A 19067-nucleotide genomic window follows, 5' to 3' on the forward strand; every position below is an offset into this window, starting at 1 on the left:
TGTGTTCACAGTCGAGACTCTGGTTGAAAATCTGTTTGTGTGTGGTGTGCTATCTTTGTCACATCATGGCACACCACACACTATAGGAGCAAAACGGTTAAATCTAGGATTTTTTGTTTGTGGCCTATCACATTTGAAAATCTTATAAGATGTAAAAAATATTTTGGTGTGTACCCAGCATAAGTAGGGTTCGCTGATCAGCTGCAGCTGGTGCGCTGATCAGACGCGGCTGGTGTGCTGATCAGCGGCAGTGATCAGTGTCCCCGCCCACACGCGCGCACACACACACACACAAAACGAGAAAGGAAACAGCAAATCCATAAACCGTGACATAAAAATTTTAATAATTTAAGTTTAAAAATTAATGTCATGGTGCCAAAATTCACTTGTAGCACAAAATTATTTTTAATAATGGCCATCTATCGGTTATCTTCTGTATTGGCCAGAATTTTAGTATTGTGCATCCTTACATTTAATGTATGCTTGAGAAATACATAACAGTATACAGCAGCAAAACACAGCAGCAACAAAAGTGTAAGAAGTACATATTAATTTCATTGTATTGAAGTGAGAAATGAATTAAAAGTATAATAAAGGAAAATGATAGTGCTTTTTCTAAATGTTTAAAGTTCTAATCCTTCAAAATGTTCAAGTTTCAAATGGATTTATGAAAGTCAGTCATCCATCAGCAGCTCTTAGGGAGAAAATCGAGCACCTCAGCCTTTCTGAATGAATCTGAATTCATTCACTCCAAACACAAGGCAGTGTCTATACAAGGGTCTTTGAACCCAGGGCTAACATTATCAGGACTTCAAAGCTGTCTTCCTCCACCTCAATGCCTGCTATTATTCTACAGTAGATGAATCTGAATGAATCTGAATTCATTCACTCCAAACACAAGGCAGTGTCTATACAAGGGTCTTTGAACCCAGGGCTAACATTATCAGGACTTCAAAGCTGTCTTCCTCCACCTCAATGCCTGCTATTATTCTACAGTAGAGAGTCTCCACAGCATCAATCAGGACCTTGGGAATACGGAGATGGCACAGTGAAACTTTGTAAAAGAGCCGTACAGGCTTCATAACAGGTTTTTCCTGGGTTGGCTTGAAAGTAATATTTTGCTGATTTTACTCAGCAACACAAAAGGGGCCCTCCCGTAACATGACTATACTGAAATAACCTTTTGCGAAAAGCTAAAGCCATCCAGTACATGGAATAACTATGCCATGTTTTTGGCATCTGGGGGAAGAAGGAATAATAATGAACATTATAATTGTCACGAATAAGTGGCTGTAATCAAGTGCCAGACGACAGAGACGATAAAGACTTTAATTCAAGAATTCTCATGAAAACGTACAACCACATGTCACATATTTAAATATTACAAGACAAGGAACAGACAGAAACAGAGGGTTTAAATACATAGCAAAGAAGAGGAACTAATGAGAGTAATTAACACAACACACCTGAAACGAGGAACCTAATTAATTAGTAACCAAGAAGACAAACAGGTAGGGAACAGAGAAGAACTGATAAACAGACTAGAAGTTTAACAAACTCAGACATGAACAGAGAAACATATCAAAAACAAACATAACCCTTACAGTACTCAGCCCTCCCGGTAGGCGCGTCCTCGGTGGAGCAGGCTATGCAGGCGGCCAGGGCAGAGCAGGCTGTGCAGGTGGCCATGGCGGAGACGACCCTTCAGGCGGCCGGGGCGGATCGGCCTTCGTGAACAGTCTCTGGCTCGGCAGGCATGACGTGAACAGTCTCAGGCTCGGCAGGACTGACATGAAGAAGTTCAGGCTCGGCAGACATGACGTGAAGAAGCTCAGGCTCGGCAGACATGACGTGAAGAAGCTCAGGCTCGGCAGACATGACGTGAAGAGACTCTGGAAGGGTGCTCTCGATGGGACGAGACTCTGGAAGGGACCTCTCAACAGGACGAGACTCTGGAAGGGGGCTCTCAACGGGACGAGACTCTGGAAGGGGGACTCCATCTTGGCCGGAGACGAGGGCTTAGACGTGTCGGCGGCCATCTTGGCCGGAGACGAGGGCTCAGACGTGTCGGCGGCCATCTTGGCCGGAGACGAGGGCTTAGGCGTGGTGGCGGCCATCTTGGCCGGACACGAGGGCTCGGGCGTGGCGACAAAACACAATCAGTGCATTTTGATGAAAATAAGGATGCATTGTACAACTATGCATATCAAAACTGCAGGATCCTTTTTAACCTAGGTGAAAAATCTCTCATTTTGAAAATCTCCATCCAACTAAAAAAATAAATCACAGATTCTGTAAACAGCCCTTGTTTGTGTTTAATTCTGTGACCAGAGAATGACCCCATACTTTTATTCTACCTTCACTACGATGGGATTCATTCTGTGGCCACCAGTAGCCCATGACAACAGTGTTTTATTAGTGCTGCAATGCTCGCCCAGGCCAGAGCAGATGTTCCCTTTCGAGAGGTCTCTCGTATTCCGTAAGGCTAGTTTACGCTATGGGAAAACTCCTTTTCTCGAGAATATTGAAGCAAAATCTTTAAAACGCAGTGTTGCGGCAACTGCACAAACCTATGGCGAGGCAGCTCAGACGAGTGAACCAATCAGGGCACTTCCCGCCCTGACACGTCAGAACCCGACGCTCGCTGAAACTGCATCACTCACATCGGCGAAAGGAAGAAAGAGTGTTTGAGTCCCAATGAGGCCGGACCAACCTCTATTTCTCACACATTTCCCAGTCCCCTCTTCAGTTAAGGCGGCTGGAAATGTCAATATTGCAGCAAACGAGCCTGTTATAAAACATGCACACAAACAGATCTCGACAGACGCCTCCAACTTAGGTTGGGGGGCCCTTTACAAGGGCAGGCCCATCTCTGGCCTATGGTCAAACCCAGAGAGGCGCTTACATATAAACTGTCTAGAGATGAGAGCGGTGGCTCTATCACTGAAATCTTTTCTCCCATATCTAAAAGACCACCATGTCCTGGTCCGGACAGGCAACATGTCAGTGGTGTCTTACATAAATCACCAGGGTGGTCTCAGGTCAAACAACCTGCACATCATGGCCAAGAGTCTCATTCTATGGGCTCAGCAAAACCTGTGCTCACTGAGGGCAGCGCATGTGCCAGGCATTCTGAACCAGGGTGTGGATATGCTATCCAGAGACAAAGTTCTATCAAGGGAATGGTCTCTTCACCCACAGATGGTTCAGCTGATATGAAGCATCTTCAGCGAGGCAGAGGTCGACCTCTTCGCCTCAGAAGACAACGCTCATTGCCAAACATTTTTTACAAAGAGCAGGGACGCGCTTGCCCACGACTGGCCGAGCAGCCCGCTGTATGCATTTCCTCTGGTCACGATGCTACCACAGGTCATCGAAAGGATCAGGGAGTGCAAGTGTGCAGTGCTACTAGTCTCCCGGATAGGGTGCTGAAAACCATCACTGAAGCAAGAGCACCTTCAACTAGGCGCCTCTATGCTCGGAAATGGGCAGTGTTTTCTGGCTGGTGAGCAGCACAGAGCCTGGACCCCTGTACATATGTGTATAAAAACTTACTGACACGTCGTGTATAACTCAGGTCTGCTCTTTATTATCAACATTCACATGTGCCTTATTTCCGCACCTGCGCTCTCTAACTTTTCCCAGAGCTCCTACGTCATCTTCTACGTCATCAACATAATCTACATCCCCCTTCTTAACCCTCTGAGGTCTGAGCTGTTTTCTGGGCCCTGGAGGTGTTCTGACCAGTGTTGTGTGTAACGCGTTACAAAGTAACGCGTTACAGTAAGTAACTACTTTTTCGGGTAAAAAGTAGTGTAACGCGTTACTACTAAAAATTTGGTAACGAAACGTAGTTCCTTTTTCAATTCGGCGCAACGTTACTTTTCCCATGGATATATTTGACAGCGACACTGCCTCAGCTGCGCGCTTGAGAGAAGAGAACTGTTGAGAACTGAAGAAAACAAATTAGTTTCATATTTATGTTTAAATTAAATAAAATAAAAAATTTGTGTGGAGACATGATTTTGACCACTTTATTAAGTTTGTTTTTGTAGAAAACCTGTATTTAAAGTGAATTTCGTTTTGTATTAATTGTATCTTAATTTTAATCAATGTTTCATATTTATGTTTAAATAAAATAAATAAATAATTAATTTAATCTATGTTGATTATATGAAAAGTGAAAAGCATGAGTAAGATCATAATTTTGTGCAATATATCGGGAGATAAATGGAGTGGGCAGACATGATTTAGACCACTTTATTAAGTTTGTTTTTGTAGAAAGACTTTCTTTAAAACGAATTTCGTTTTGTATTAATTTTATCTTAATTTTAATCAATGTTTTACCAACCAATTAATTGCCTGAATTTAATAAGTAAATATAGCATGCAAAATAATCATGACGGCACCAGCGCGTGAACTGAGCTTGTCTCCATACTGTAAATGAACCGAAACTCAGATAAGCTATACTTGTCTCACAGACCTGAGAAATATATAGAAAGCTTGAATATGTGTACTTTTAAACAAAATATTTTTTTTTCTCTCAAAATCTCTTTTTTTTCCTCCTACTCCCTTGATAGAGTGAGTCGTATGTCTGAAAACTAAGCTTATGTCTTCTATATCATTTTGTCCTATGCTATCAAGACGCGATTCCACCGGTGTTAGAGAGCAGGAGCGCTTTATTGGCTGTTGCCGAAATTTAAAGTTCAGTGGATAGGGGGAGCGGAGCGGAGAGAAGTGACGCGGGCGAGCTGCTCATCGCGGAGTGTCGCACTCTACCCCATGATGCAGAGCCGGCTGAGAATAAAAGTTGCCGCACACAGCAGCGCCAATGAGAAGGACTTTTTTTCTTTCGAAATTGGTACTATTTTTTATAATAAAGAGCACAAAATAATTACCTGTTATGTCCTCCATTGTATAACTTTATGTCTACATATTTAGGAACAGATATTGGGTTCTGCCCAAAGTCAAGCAACATAAAAGTAACGTAAAAGTAACGAGTAACGTAAAAAGTTACTTTCCAAACGGGGTAACTAACTAAAGTAACGGATTACTTTTTAAAAAAGTAACGAGTAACGAGCAAACACTACTTTTTAAAAGTAACTTCCCCAACACTGGTTCTGACATGCTCTGACATTTCTGGTTATTTCTGTTTCTTGTGACATTTTCATGGCTAAAGTCTAATTACACTGTATTCAGCACAAACTCTGCTACAATAATATATCAACAGCATGTATGTAAAAGTTTGTAGTTTTGAGATAATGACATTTATGCGTGGTTTGTGAAAATACAAAAATAAATTCTCACTGAAATAAGGTCATGAAACCCATACTGATTATTTCTTCACAAGACTTTTGAAAATTGTATGACGTAGCCTAGAATATTTGCTCTAAAACTATGTGAGAATCACCCTGGCTGCTCATTCAGAGAAGACAATATATTGATTTAAAAATTTTACGACGTGTTTTGTGTGATAAAGCAATATGCGAAGGGGCGGATCATCTCATTAATATGAAAGCTTTCCACACCTGAGAAAGACAAAGAACCTCCCTAATGGCCCTATTAGGAGCTTATCAGGGCCCATCATTCTGACCACCCTTGCACAAAGAATGAGGAGATTTAAAAAAGAATGGCTTTTAAAATTGTTTGGATTTATTTACAACACAACATAATCCAAAGATACACAACAAAAAAAGTACCATGTTCATGTACAGAGACATGTACTGTGAACGTTGAAGTCAGCAGGACTCAGTGGCATCTAGGCCCTGAAAAAAAAAAAAAAAAAAAAAGTGAACATACTGATATCAAGAGAAAGGCCTGCACGATTTTGGGAATACATTTTAGATTTTTCTTGTTAAAATTGCTTTTTAAAATTCACAGAATACATACACACACTCACACAAATGTTTCCAACAATATATTATATAATGAACACCAGGTTTGTTGTGCCTTGTAGGTATAGGCTATGCGCAGTGCTGCATAAAATAATAACAATATAGCAGCCTATATATATTTTCAAAAAGATTTCAGTAACAACTAAGCTAGAGAAAAATATATTGATTATCATGTTACTTCAAATGTTTCCATCCGTTATGATGATATGAAATGAGATAATAATAAAAACATGAAGCCGTTTGGTGCGTTTTGCTTTCATCCAAAATATGATGTGTAGCCTACATTCAAACGCGATCGCGCAGGAAAATATGATACATTCAAACGCGATCGCTATCAAAAATATGATACATTCAAACGCGATCGTGCTCAAATATAAAACATTATGGTTAGGCCTACCATATACATATCTACGTTTGAGCAGATATCCACAAACACAGTAACAGTAAACACGGGTCTAAATGTTATAATATTCCCCATATATCTAGCAACAGTTCAACTGCAACGTGACATTTATGCAACAATAACAAACTAATATGTAAGAATTTCTTACCTTACACCTTTCTTGTCTTCAAATCGCGTTCTTTTTCTTCTGAGGTAGCCTAAATCCAATGTAAGCTCAGGCACGTCTTTCAAACTCAACGAAAAGTGAAGTGAAGTGTTTTGTTGTTGAGGTAATGAGGGAGACGCGGTCCATGTGGAGATTTGCATGTGAATATCTTTTGCGCGAGTGGGCGTGGCCAAATTAACTGTAATGAGGAAGCGTTTGAGAAGCTGGACATCTTGTTGGTTTTATACAAATTACTTAAACATAGAATATTTGTTTTCGTTTTGAATCCGATCATTTAAAAGTACACACTTAAATGTTTATAAAGTTATATGGCTCATAAATGTGTGACAAGTATTCGGTGAGTTTTGTTTCAGTTTATAGACGTGCTCAAGAAAAAAATGTTCACCGCGACGGAGAGGCAGAACGCACACCCTGTTTATTTTCTTTATTTTACAAAAGCACAATGTTTTGATTTGATTGTAAGTGGACACATACAAAAGTAGAAATATCACAGATTCTTTTTTTATATTTCTTTTTTCTGTATGACTATAAATGACTGAGTAATTTAAGTTTATAGTGCTACAATGTGGAGAAAATCCAGCAAAACGCGCCCGCGCGTTTGTCGACCTCAGAGGGTTAATGATGGGTATATATATATAGTAACAGTTAGCCCTAACCTTTTCTGCTATATAAGTGCAGTAGAACTGTAAGAAGTCTCCGACCTGACACACAAAATAAGGTAAAACATTTAACATTGCAAAACAGAATACAACATTGTTCCTCCAAACTTTTTTTTTTTTTTTCAGCCACACAGAACAGGGCTGCTGCAACAGAGGAAAGGGACCTCTCTAAACTTATGTAGTGTAGTCTTTGTACCGGGGGTTGGGCTTTGATATTCTTCCTGAATGGGTGACAACTACGGGTGATTCCTGCACCTGTTCTGATTGCGGCTGTTCGCCATTAGGCTGGGGTTCTGGCAGAGGTTCGCTGTTGGTACTGAGTGAGGCCTCTGCTGTTGTGGGAGGGGTGTATTGTTCAGGTGTGTGTAGAAGATGGCGCCTGTTTCTCACATATGTGGCATCTCCGGACTGAACCTGGTAGCTGTTTGGCTGCGGTGCTCTTCCTATTACCGTCGCCAAATCTGTCGTATCCCCTGTTCGTCTGCATTCTCACTGTCTGCCCTGCTTGCAATGAAGCCACAGGTCTGGCTGATCTGTCATAATGTTTCTTTCCTCTCTGTCTGGTCCGTGTCAAAGCTGCCCGGACCTGTGATTCTACCTTTGGCACATACATAACCTTGGTCATGGGAATGAGAGTCTTAGTGCACCGAGAAAGCAGGCGCTGGGCTGGTGAGGGCAACCCATCCCTTGGTATGTTACGTAAATTGAGCAGTGCCGCATATACATCCGTACCATCACGTGCACACTTTTCCAGCAGGTATTTGGCTGAGCGTACAGCCCTCTCATCTAACCCATTTGACTGAGGGTAGTGGGGGCTGCTGGTGACATGGCAAAAGTCCCATGTGTGGGCAAATTCTTGGAACTCCCTGCTTGTGAAATATACTGCGTTGCCAGTCATTAGCTGTTAAGGAGCTCCATGGGTGGCAAAGTGACGCTTTAGCCTGGTTATAATGGTCGTGCTGGTCACGTTTGGTAGTTGGTCTATTTCAAACCAGCCGAAGTAAGAGTCGACAAGCACCAGGTGTTCTTTCCCCTCCCACTCAAAAACATCCGCTGCTGTGAGAGCCCATGGCAAGTCTGGTATATCATGCAGTTGGAGGGGCTCCTTTGTTTGGTGTGGTCTGAGGGCATTACAAGGAGCACATCTGGAGATTTCATGTTCAATGTCCTGGTATATGCTGGGCCAAAACATGGTTTCTCTGGCCCTGCGTTTTGTTGCTTCTAGGCCCGGGTGACCCTGATGCAGCTGTCTGATATAATAGTGTTGCAGTGAGTGGGGAATGATGAAATGTTGACCACGGAGCAATAGGCCATTATCAACTGTGAGTTCATCTCTTATGGCATAGAACTGCCTGAGGTCATGTGGCAGCTTCTTTGATGAGTCAGGCCAGCCTTCGGCAACGACCTCAGATAGGCGCCTGCACAGATAGTCTGCCTGTGTTTCCTGTCTTAACTCCACCATTCTCCTCGAGGAGAGAACTTCCACTGTCATCACATCGTAATCCTCACTAGTTTCAGCCCAGTCAGTGGAGGGCAGGTGTGTACGCGAGAGTGCGTCTGCTAGGTATAGCTCTTTGCCTCTCTTGTAAATGATGTTGAGGTTATAGCGCTGCAGCTTAAGCATCATCCTCCGAAGGCGTGCAGAGGCTGAGTGCAGTGTTTTTTTTAGAATCGTGATGAGAGGCTGATGATCAGTTTCGACAGTCACTGGACGGCCATATATGTAGTCGTGGAATTTTTGACAAGCATAGACAAGGGCCAGCATCTCTTTCTCTATCTGAGCGTAGCGTGACTCAGTCTCTGTAAGTGCTCTTGAGGCAAACGCCACCGGTTTGTTCTTTTGGAGGCAGACATCACTAGAGCCCTGCACGTGCCAAAAACTCCAGCCCTAACCTGGCCCTGGCCCGTGGTGTTCAAGCCCTACCCGGCCCCAGCCTGACAACGGCTGCAATTTTTTCAGCCCAAACCTGACCCGACCCGAGACCAACATCAATATCAGTTTAAGCTCTCTCTGACGCGTGCTCTTTGATGTGCGCTGTCTCTGCTACATGCAAACACACGCACGTCACACGCTACTAAAAGGTAAACTTTTATTATTGGCCTGAAACATCATGCCCAATCATGCCCACAAATATTGAACAGACTGTCCATTAGAGAGAAGCATAAGCACGCAGTAGAGAATACAGCGCTACGGGATCCAACCGCAAAAATAAGTAAATAAACAGCCTACCTTTCTTTGCTTTTAAGTAACTGAAGAATAATGTTCAAAACAATGTTCAAAAATGAAGAACTCTTCGTCAACTGGCTAATGTTAAATAATATTAATAAAAAAAAAATCTCCCTGATCCTCTGCATGGTCAACTGTCACCTGTTAATGCACGTGAGTGACGCGTGCGTATTGCGTTTGTGTTACTTAGGCGATGTATAATATTTATAATATAATAAATATAACAATATTTCATACACATTATGTGACGTGTGCTCTGTACGTATATTATGGGCACAATGAAAGGAGAGAAGCTAAATAAGCCCGAGTCCGACCCGAGCCCGATCTGTAAAAAAAAATAATGGCCCGAGCCCGGCCCGAAAAGGCTTAGCGTGTCGGGCCCCGTCGGGTCCAGACGGGCTTGCAGACCTCTAGACAGCATCCAGGCCATGCTGTGAGGCATCTGCAGATAATACCACTGGCTGATGCACATCAAAGTACTGAAGTATAGGAGGACTCGTGAGTAGCTCCTTAAGTCTGGTGAATGCTGCCATGTGGTGCTCCTGCCAGCACCACTCTACATCCTGAAGCAGGAGTTGACGCAGGGGTGCTGTGATTTCACTATAGCCTGGGATGAATTTTGACAAATAGTTTGTCATGCCCAAGAACCATGCATGTCTTCTGGGGTTGGCATAGAACGGACTGCATCTGTCTTTGTAGGGTCGGGCTTTATGCCCTGGTCAATTAGAAGGTGACCCACATACAACACCTCAGACACCCGAAAACAGCACTTGTCAGGGTTAAGCTTGAGGTTTACGGCACGTATTCTGTCCATGACCTGGCGGAGGCGCCGGTCATGCTCTTCTCTTGGCTCCTGGCATGTCAGCAATCACCTGTTCCACTGTTTTCATGGGATGATGTGGCCTGAGGAGGGCCTTGTTGAGGTGGACAGGGTCAATACACAGCCTTACGGCACCGTCTTTCTTACGTGCAGCCACCATAGACGAGACCCACTCAGTGGGCTCCTGAACTGACTTAATGACACCCAGTTCAGTCATTCTGTTGAGTTCATTGATAATTTTGTCCTTCATTGCCAATGGCACTCGTCTGGGAGCACATATTGTAGGGTGCACAGAGGGGTCCAAGCGCATGTGATACATTACCGGTAGTTTGCCTATGGTGCTGCAGTCAAAGAGATCTTTATACTCTGTGAGCTCAGGGTCCCCTTGTTGGAGATCATGCACATTCGGGCATGATCTGTGTACTCTGTGTACTCTGATCTGTGTGGGGAGATCTGTGTACTTTCCCCACACACCTTATTACATGTACAAATCCTCTAACCTTTTCGAGTTTGACAAAGGCATGGTTACTGTCACAACAAAATTGTACACATTTATGAAGTGTGTGTGTGTGTGTGTGTGGTGGGGTGGGGTTGGTTTAAGGAAGGGGGAACAATTGAGTATATGATTGTTTTAAAGGGTTAGTTCACCCAAAAATTACTCACCCTCATGTTGTTCCAACCCCGTAAGACATTTGTTCATCTTCGGAACACAAATGAAGAGATTTTTGATGAAATCTGACAGCTGGATCACTTCTCCATAGGCTTCTAAGGGACTGAAACTTGCTGGCCCAGAAAAGTTATTCACGAGTTCACACTTACAAATAAGTCAGATAGAATAAATGCGTATTTGGCGTGCTGTCCGAGGAGAGGGCTCCGGGCTCGGTATTCGGCCCGAACCCAAAGTACTCCCCCGTATTCCTGGCTGTGAAAGAACAAGCCAAGAGTGAGGAGTCTGGGTGGTGGAGGGATGCTGAAAACTGTCAAGGAATGTTAGGTGAGTTGACAGAGTGTATATATATATATGCTTCCTCTCATGCTGATAGGGTAGACATGGTAATTGTTTGATGACGAGTTGATTAATTGATTGATTGATTGATTGATTGATTAATTGAACGTGCTCCTCCCGAACTTTTTTTATAAAACATCATTTAAAGAGATCGTTAATATAGTCCAAGTGACTCCAGTGGCTCAATCTTAAGTATATCAAGTGACGAGAATACTTTTTGTGCGCAAAAACAAAACAAAAATAACGACTTTATTCCACTATTCATTTCCTTCTCTCTGGGCCTCGAGTTGGTTCACGTAGTGTTTTTGCGCAGCGCGTCAGTGTTGTACATCACAGGCATTACACACATGACCAGCGTCGGCCAATAGTGAGCCTACGTGGTGACGTGTAACACAGACGCGCTGCGCAAAAAGACTACGTAAACCAACTCGAGGCACAGAGAGAGAAAGAAATGAATAGTGGAATAAAGTCGTTATTTTAGGGGTTTTTTTGCGCACAAAAAGTATTCTCGTCGCTTGATATACTTAAGATTGAGCCACTGGAGTCACTTGGACTATATTAACGATCTCTTTAATAACTTTTCTGGACCAGCCAGTTTTAGTCCCTTAGAAGCCTATGGAGAAACGATCCAGCTGTCAGATTTCATCAAAAATATCTTAATTTGTGTTCCGAAGATGAACAAATGTCTTACGGGGTTGGAACAACATGAGGGTGAGTAATTACTGACAGAATTTTCATTTTTGGGTGAATTAACCCTTTAATTGTGTGTGACTGTGGTTGTAAAATTGTATATTTTAACGTTTTGTATTTTACTTGTATGGAATTTTGTTTTATTGTTTTATTGATCTGCCAAGGGACTACGGGCAGAAAATAGCACTTGTGCTATAACCTGGCACAATGCATTTCTCCTTGTTTTGATACAAGGTTAATGTTAATTTGTGCATTGTCCCTGTTTTAATAAACGAGTACAGGGCCAAGTTGCACAAAGCCTAATTTGATGCTGTCTCTGAGGCCCAATAGAGGTTTTACATCATTGTCGACAACATGGAACTGTAGTGTCCCGCATGTGAAGTTTACATTAGTGACACCTAGAGTCCTTATGATCTGACCGCCAAAGGCCACAAGGTTGACTACATGGCTGTGGTCGACATGAGCGCCTGGGTCGATGTGCTGGAGAACACCTCTGGACAGTACATTGTACCGGGCTCCAGTGTCAATCTTCACCTCAAGTTGCTTCCCTGTGTTGGAAGTGGACAGGATGGTAAATATCTCTCCCTTATCAGCTGGCACCTCTACACTTTCACAGTAGAACAGATCTGCTGGTTCATCTGCAATTTGTGCATCTAGTTCACTAATTCTATGTGTCTGTCCTCCTCTGCGTATCGTGTGGGGTGCTCTGTTTGACTGAGATGAACCTTGTTCTGATCTGTTGTAGATGCGTGTTTTGCTCGATCTGCAGCATTTAGAGAAGTGGTTCCACTTCCCACACGTATTGCAGCGCTTGTTGAAGGCTGGACAGCTGCTGCGGTCAGATGAGTGCTGGCCACCACAGTCAGACTAAAGGGCTTGCTGTCACAAAGCAGAGATTATCGCGCTGGATAGTGGACGCTATCGCGCTGGCTTATAGTCTAAAGGCCTGTTCACACCGGGACGAATTTCGCGCGCGATATTCGCCGACGTTTAATGCCTCGTGACTAAACAAAGGGCGCCAATGTGAGTGTGCACACCGGCGCGAAAAAAAGCCACGCGTAAAAGCGTCATTTTTTAAAAAACGCCTCGGGTTAGTTTTTTTGGTTTGACGCGCCGCGTCAAAAACTATCCGACCAATGAGATTGGCGCTTTTGTTCACGTGTCTGGAGCTTCTGAAGTTACAATAAAACACAACTTGGGGGCGCTCAAACACAAAACGGTCTTGCCGAGCACACATACCTAACGGCGAAGAAGATATACACCAAGTAGCGTCTACACTGCCGGGAAGAAATAAGACGAGGAAGATGCAAGGCAAGATGATTGTAGAGCTGCTGGTCTCGTTGGTGTCGGAACATAAAGAACTATATGACAAACGCGACAGCGACTACAAAAATCTTGATAAAAGAGAACTGTTATGGAGTGGTTTCTGTTTTACATTAAGCGCCATCTAATGTCAGGGAATGAATTTGCATGTTCACTCGGCTCATCGTCAGCGAAAATCGCTTGGGTGTGAACACAAAAAACGCGTTGAAAAACGCTGGCGAATAACGCGCGCCAATATTCGTCCCGGTGTGTAGGGCCCTTAAGGGCCTTCATTGCCCCTTAGGTGTCAGAGCTCATTCCACAAGAGGTATGGCCTCATCGTGGGCTTGGTCAAGTGGAATACCTATTGAAGATATATGTGAGGCAGCCGGCTGTGCTTTGCCGTCCACATTTATGAGATTTTATAACTTGGAAGTTTCACTAGTTCACACTTACAAATAAGTCAGATAGAATAAATGCGTATTTGGCGTGCTGTCCGAGGAGAGGGCTCCGGGCTCGGTATTCGGCCCGAACCCAGAGTACTCCCCCCGTATTCCTGGCTGTGAAAGAACAAGCCAAGGGTGAGGAGTCGGGGTGGTGGAGGGATGCTGAAACTGTCAAGGAAGTTAGGTGAGTTGACAGAGTGAATATATATATGCTTCCTCTCATGCTGATAGGGTAGACATGGTAATTGTTTGATGAGATGATTGATAGATTGGTTGATTGATTGATTATTTGAACGTGCTCCTCCCGAACTTTGTTTATAAAACATCATATAAAGTGTAATACACTTTATATATTTCTGTATAAAGTGTAAAACACATCCCCCCCATAAGCCATAGGGATCAACACATGTCTGGTTATGGCCAATTGAACTAAGGTTCATATATATATTCCCTATATGAAGCTCGTCAAGGCTTATTTTAGGATTTATAATTTAATCTTCTATGAGTCTCAGGCGTCTCCCTTGGGCTATAGTATGGAGCAAAGTTAAGCACGCACAGCATTTTGAAGGGGGGGTTCCCATAGCGTAAGCTAGCCTTACACAATACGAGAGACCTCTCGAAAGGGAACGTCTCGGTTACTAACGTAACCTCGGTTCCCTGAGATGAGGGAATGAGTATTGCGTAACACGCCGTGCTACTGTGCTGTGATCTGGGGATCGCTTCAGTCGATTAAACCTGGGTTTCCTAGGCTAGAAATGGGTTATTTATAGGCAAAAGCCGCACTCATTTTGGCGGGCTCTGACGTGTCAGGGCGGGATGTGCCCTGATTGGTTCATGGGTCTGAGCCGCCTCGCCATAGGTTCGTGCAGTTGCCACAGCACACCCAATGACCGCGTTGACACTCATCTGTGTCTGCTGTGCAGCTGCACTGTGTTTTAAAGATTTTGCTTCAATATTCTTGAGAAAAGGAGTTTTCCCATGGCGTAAGCGAGCCTTACGCAAGTAACCAAGATGTTTTGTTGACACCTGACCCTCAGCCAGATGAAACACAGAGGGTTTCCACCCTCACGCTCCATAATATTTTTATTATAAATAAGAGGAACTAATGTGTAATATAATGTAGAAATGTTTTTTTAATATTACTGAATCAACCTGACTACATTCAGTTATTTTTAAGAAAATATTTTGAGGAATAATAACACTAATGTTTTTGTTCCACTAATGAAAGACAAAACCAAATAGGTCCCAAGTGACTTTCATTTATGGGCATTTTTCAAAATACCTTCTTTTATGTTCTACAGAAGAAGAAAAATCATACAGGTTTGGAGAGACATGGTGAGTAGGCTAAATGTTGACATAATTTATGTTTTGGGGTGAACTACCCCTTTAAGGGAACCTCTACACTTTTTCACTATATACAGTGCGGCTACTAAAAGAGCAAAGTATGTCACGAAGCATTTGAGGGCATTCACAATGAATCCATTTGATTAGAGGGACAGGGTGGCCCAAACTGACCTCCAAACTCACTTTTAGCCAAAGTTTGTCAGACATGTTAGAGGCCCAAGCAGTCTGTCCACCAGTTGCATTTAAACAATAGATAAAAGGTACTAGACATAGTAACGTGCCATCCTGAGCGGGAGAGCGGCCTTCGTTTGTATCTCCATGTTTAATTAGTGGAATCTGAGTATGATAGGGCACAATGGTGGCTTTGTGGCCCGACTAAGGCAGGGAGGCTGCCAGACAGAATTAAGATGTGGCCCACCGCCAGCGTGGCTCCATGTGCTCACAGTCCACTGAGGGAGGCCAAAAAACAGAGCCACCACCATCCCATTTCAAATAGTGCTCCTTCATAGCTACCCTGATAAACTCATTGATAGCCGGAGAAAGACAATGCTACCATGGCCAAATGCTTGCAGCCCAATCCCTCATTCACATCACTGCTGAATGCAAGTAAAATAGTACAGAGGGACAAAGAGAAGTTAACCATATTAGAAAATCAACCAACACAATCAGAAGAAAGTAGCAGTCCACCATTGTTTGTGTGCGAGTGTGCATTTGGGTGCAGTACAGAAAGGAGAGTTGTGTGATGCTATGCGCGATGAGGCAACCTGTTTGCTCATGATTTTCCACTGGTGCAATGCTACCAATTATGAAAACATCCAGTCCAATTACTGGCCTGAAAAAGATTAGTCACACAGAATTAATCTAGACTGGAGAACAATGACTGCCAGGCTTCTGGCAAAACCCAACTGTCGTTCCATAAAAGAAAAGCGAAATAAGATTTAGGGCTCCGGGTGTCTATGAGACTTGGGCTGGAAAAGTGGCCCGTACTCACGACCAGCCGGAGGGGGGTGTGGGGGGTGATGCCCTAGACTCTCTTCATAAGAGGTTGTGTATGTCGTTCATTAGCTGAGGCCATGTTCTTCAAGGAGAGAAGCACACTTTGCTTTTGTTTGCGAGGCTGTAATTCATGCATGTGTTTTGGCATGCAATTGTTTGTACACGGCATTCAAAACTTTTGGAACCAGATCAAAAGGAAATCTCATATTAGTGATTTGTGCAATTCAAAAACATCATATTAAATTCCTCCAGGGTTCCAATATGGTTCAGACGCAGCAGCTTTATGTAATTGAGTTCAAATTACTCACTTGCATTCTCCTCTCCCGTCTGCAGTAGGTTCACATGTACCATCATTGTGGCATTTTTCTGAACATTCCAGGCCTGGAAACACAGAAACAGGGTAATACATTTCCACTGAGTGTTGCATGATTTGATATCATGATATACATATTTCCAAAAGTAGAATTATCCTTAATTTTAAAAAGACTAGAATTAAGCAAGCTTGCTTTTTAATATATATAGATATATACAGTGCTGGTCAGAATTATTTGCCCCCTTGGTAAATGTGATCAAAGATGGCTGTAAAAAATAAATCTGCATTGTTAATCCTTTTGATATTTTACTAAAAATAATTAGCAAAAATCTAACCTTTCATTGAAGTAAAAAAATTGAAAGTGGGGGGAAAATCACATTATGAAATAAATGTTTTTCTCCAAAACAGGTTGGGAACAATTATTTGCCCCACATTACACATGGGCTACTTTTTTATCCCTGTATGAAGCAAACCCATGTTAAGTGTTTGCTGCCAAAAAGCTCTTTTTTGTTTCATCTGGCCATAGAAATTTAGAAAAGTAACTGACACTACTGGAACTTCAAACGGGACAGGTTCTATGGCCAGATGAAACAAAAAAAAGAGCTTTTTGGCAGCAAACACTTAACATGGGTTTGCTTCATACAGGGATAAAAAAGTAGCCCATGTGTAAAATGAAATACTCAGCTGTATCTTTAATGATGTGGGCCTAATTTTCTGCCAGAGGTCCTGGACATCTTGTTCAGATACATGGCATCATGGATTCGATCAAATTCCAACAGATAAAAAATCAAAACCTGACAACCTCTGCTAGAAATCTTATAACGGGCCATGTTTGGATCTTCCAACAGGACAGTGATCCAAAAACAAACATCAAAATCAAAACAAAAATGTGTCACTCTGAGCACAAAACTAAGCATCTGCAATGGCCATCCCAGTCCCTGACCTGAACCCTATAGAAAATGAGTGGGCTGAACTGAAGAGAAGAAGCGCCAACATGGATCTGGGAATCTGAAGTATCGGGAGAGATTCTGTATGGAGGAATGGTCTCTGATCTCTCATCAGGTGTTCTCCAAACTCATCAGGCATTATAGGAGAAGACTCAGAGCTGTTATCTTGGAAAAAAGAGGTTGCAAAAAGTATTTAATAAAAGGGGGCAAATAATTGTTCCCAATGTGTTTTGAAGAAAATTATTTATTTCATAATGCGATTTTCCCCCCACTTTCAATTCTTTTACTTCAATGATAGGTTCGATTTTTTCAAATTTTTCTTTATAAAATATCAAAAGGATAAACAATGCAGATTTATTTTTTACAGCCATCTTTGATCATATTTACCAAGGGGGCAAATAATTCTGACCAGCACTGTATATGTATATGTATGTATATATATATATATATCTATATATATATATATATATATATATATATATATATATATATATATATATGTGTGTGTGTGTGTATATATATATATATATATATATATATATATATATATATATATATATACATAAATATTAAATTTTCTTGATTTGTCAGCTTGGTTCCAAGCCAAAAAACGTCTTGCAATAAATGCCCGTTATAGGTAGCATAACTGCAAAACTGTTAAAACTTTACTCAAACCGCACAGTAGATCAATATTTGCACCGAATACTACTTATGAACCGCCATATACGGAGCGACAGATATTCAAAAACAGCTCAGTTCAAATCTATATCATTACGAGTGACATGCGAAAAATACAATCTCCAGAGTTTACTAAAATATGAATATGTATTTGCGGTAAAGTTACACTAGTTACAAGTTAACAGCCGTAGTCCAAAATATTTTGATAACCCTATAATTTGTGATACAGTTACAGGTAGCAAAGTTAAACTTTAGTCTACAGAAAATCAAACGATTTATGATGCCTGCTCTTTAAGTGAGGCTGCGTGCTGACATCAGTGCGCAAGTGACTTCTTCTCGAACAAAGTGTTTTATTTTACAATAAATGTCAGAAATTAACTTAGGCTATTGATTAGTAATCATATTAATCATAATGTAAGATCGTGTAGAAATGTGCTACTTGTCTGATAACGAAGAAAGCATCTTCCAATGAAACGTAGCCTACCTTGCGTCAAAGTAATGAGTGATATCAGAAGAATTAGTTTATTGAAAAGATGCATTCCTTCTTATGGATAGTTGTGGGATTCCACGCAGGCTTAACATATATCCAACATTGGTCTGTTGAAGAAAAGGAAATAAATCATGTAAGTAAAGAATAGATCCAAAAATGGCACTTGTGGCTTGTCCTCGCGAACTCCGGTGCTGCTCGTGCAGTCTCAGCTGAGTGAATGAGATCATGTATTCAAGGCTTCATTCCCCTGCTCTCATCCAGAGGCTCCTTCCGCCACTCCACTTCACGAGCTGGAGCCTTAGCTATTCATTTACTTGACAAACTTTCTGAAATGGCAATGGGAAAAACACGCCCACCCTTTAAACTCGGTTGGGGATCTCAAAACATGTAAGCGGGAAAATCTCAGCACCAAAATTTGAATGAGCTGATCGATGTTGTTGTTTCAATTACAGTAAGATTTTAGTTACCATCGAAATATAACTAATCAAATATCGACTTTTTTAGATTAAATTAAAAAAGTCGATATTTGATTAGTTACCATCGAAATATAACTAATCAAATATCGACTTTTTTAATTTAATCTAAAGCCTACACTACACCTATGGGGGATCCAATCCAATTTATTTAAAATAAATAAATAAAGTGTGTTTTCTACAGATTTTTTTTTATTATTATTGTTTTATTTA

At 41.9% G+C, this 19067-nt stretch overlaps 1 protein-coding gene across 2 annotated transcripts in view; it reads right to left on the reverse strand.

The window, feature by feature from the left end:
- LOC307158217 (uncharacterized protein) overlaps positions 1-18672 on the reverse strand; it is a 130099-nt gene extending 111427 nt beyond the window's left edge. For both annotated transcript variants that reach the window (XM_079870617.1, XM_079870618.1), the window contains exons 1-2: positions 18376-18672; positions 16262-16334 (exon numbers count right to left, since the gene is read on the reverse strand). In XM_079870617.1, coding sequence (XP_079726743.1) covers positions 16262-16334; positions 18376-18430 — 128 coding nt within the window. In that variant the 5' untranslated portion in view covers positions 18431-18672. The remainder of the gene's footprint in view (positions 1-16261; positions 16335-18375) is intronic.
- Between the last annotated feature and the right edge of the window lie 395 nt (positions 18673-19067).

The sequence above is a fragment of the Squalius cephalus genome, assembly GCF_949319135.1.
Source record: "Squalius cephalus genome assembly, chromosome: 5".
In the NCBI taxonomy this organism is placed as follows: domain Eukaryota; kingdom Metazoa; phylum Chordata; class Actinopteri; order Cypriniformes; family Leuciscidae; genus Squalius; species Squalius cephalus.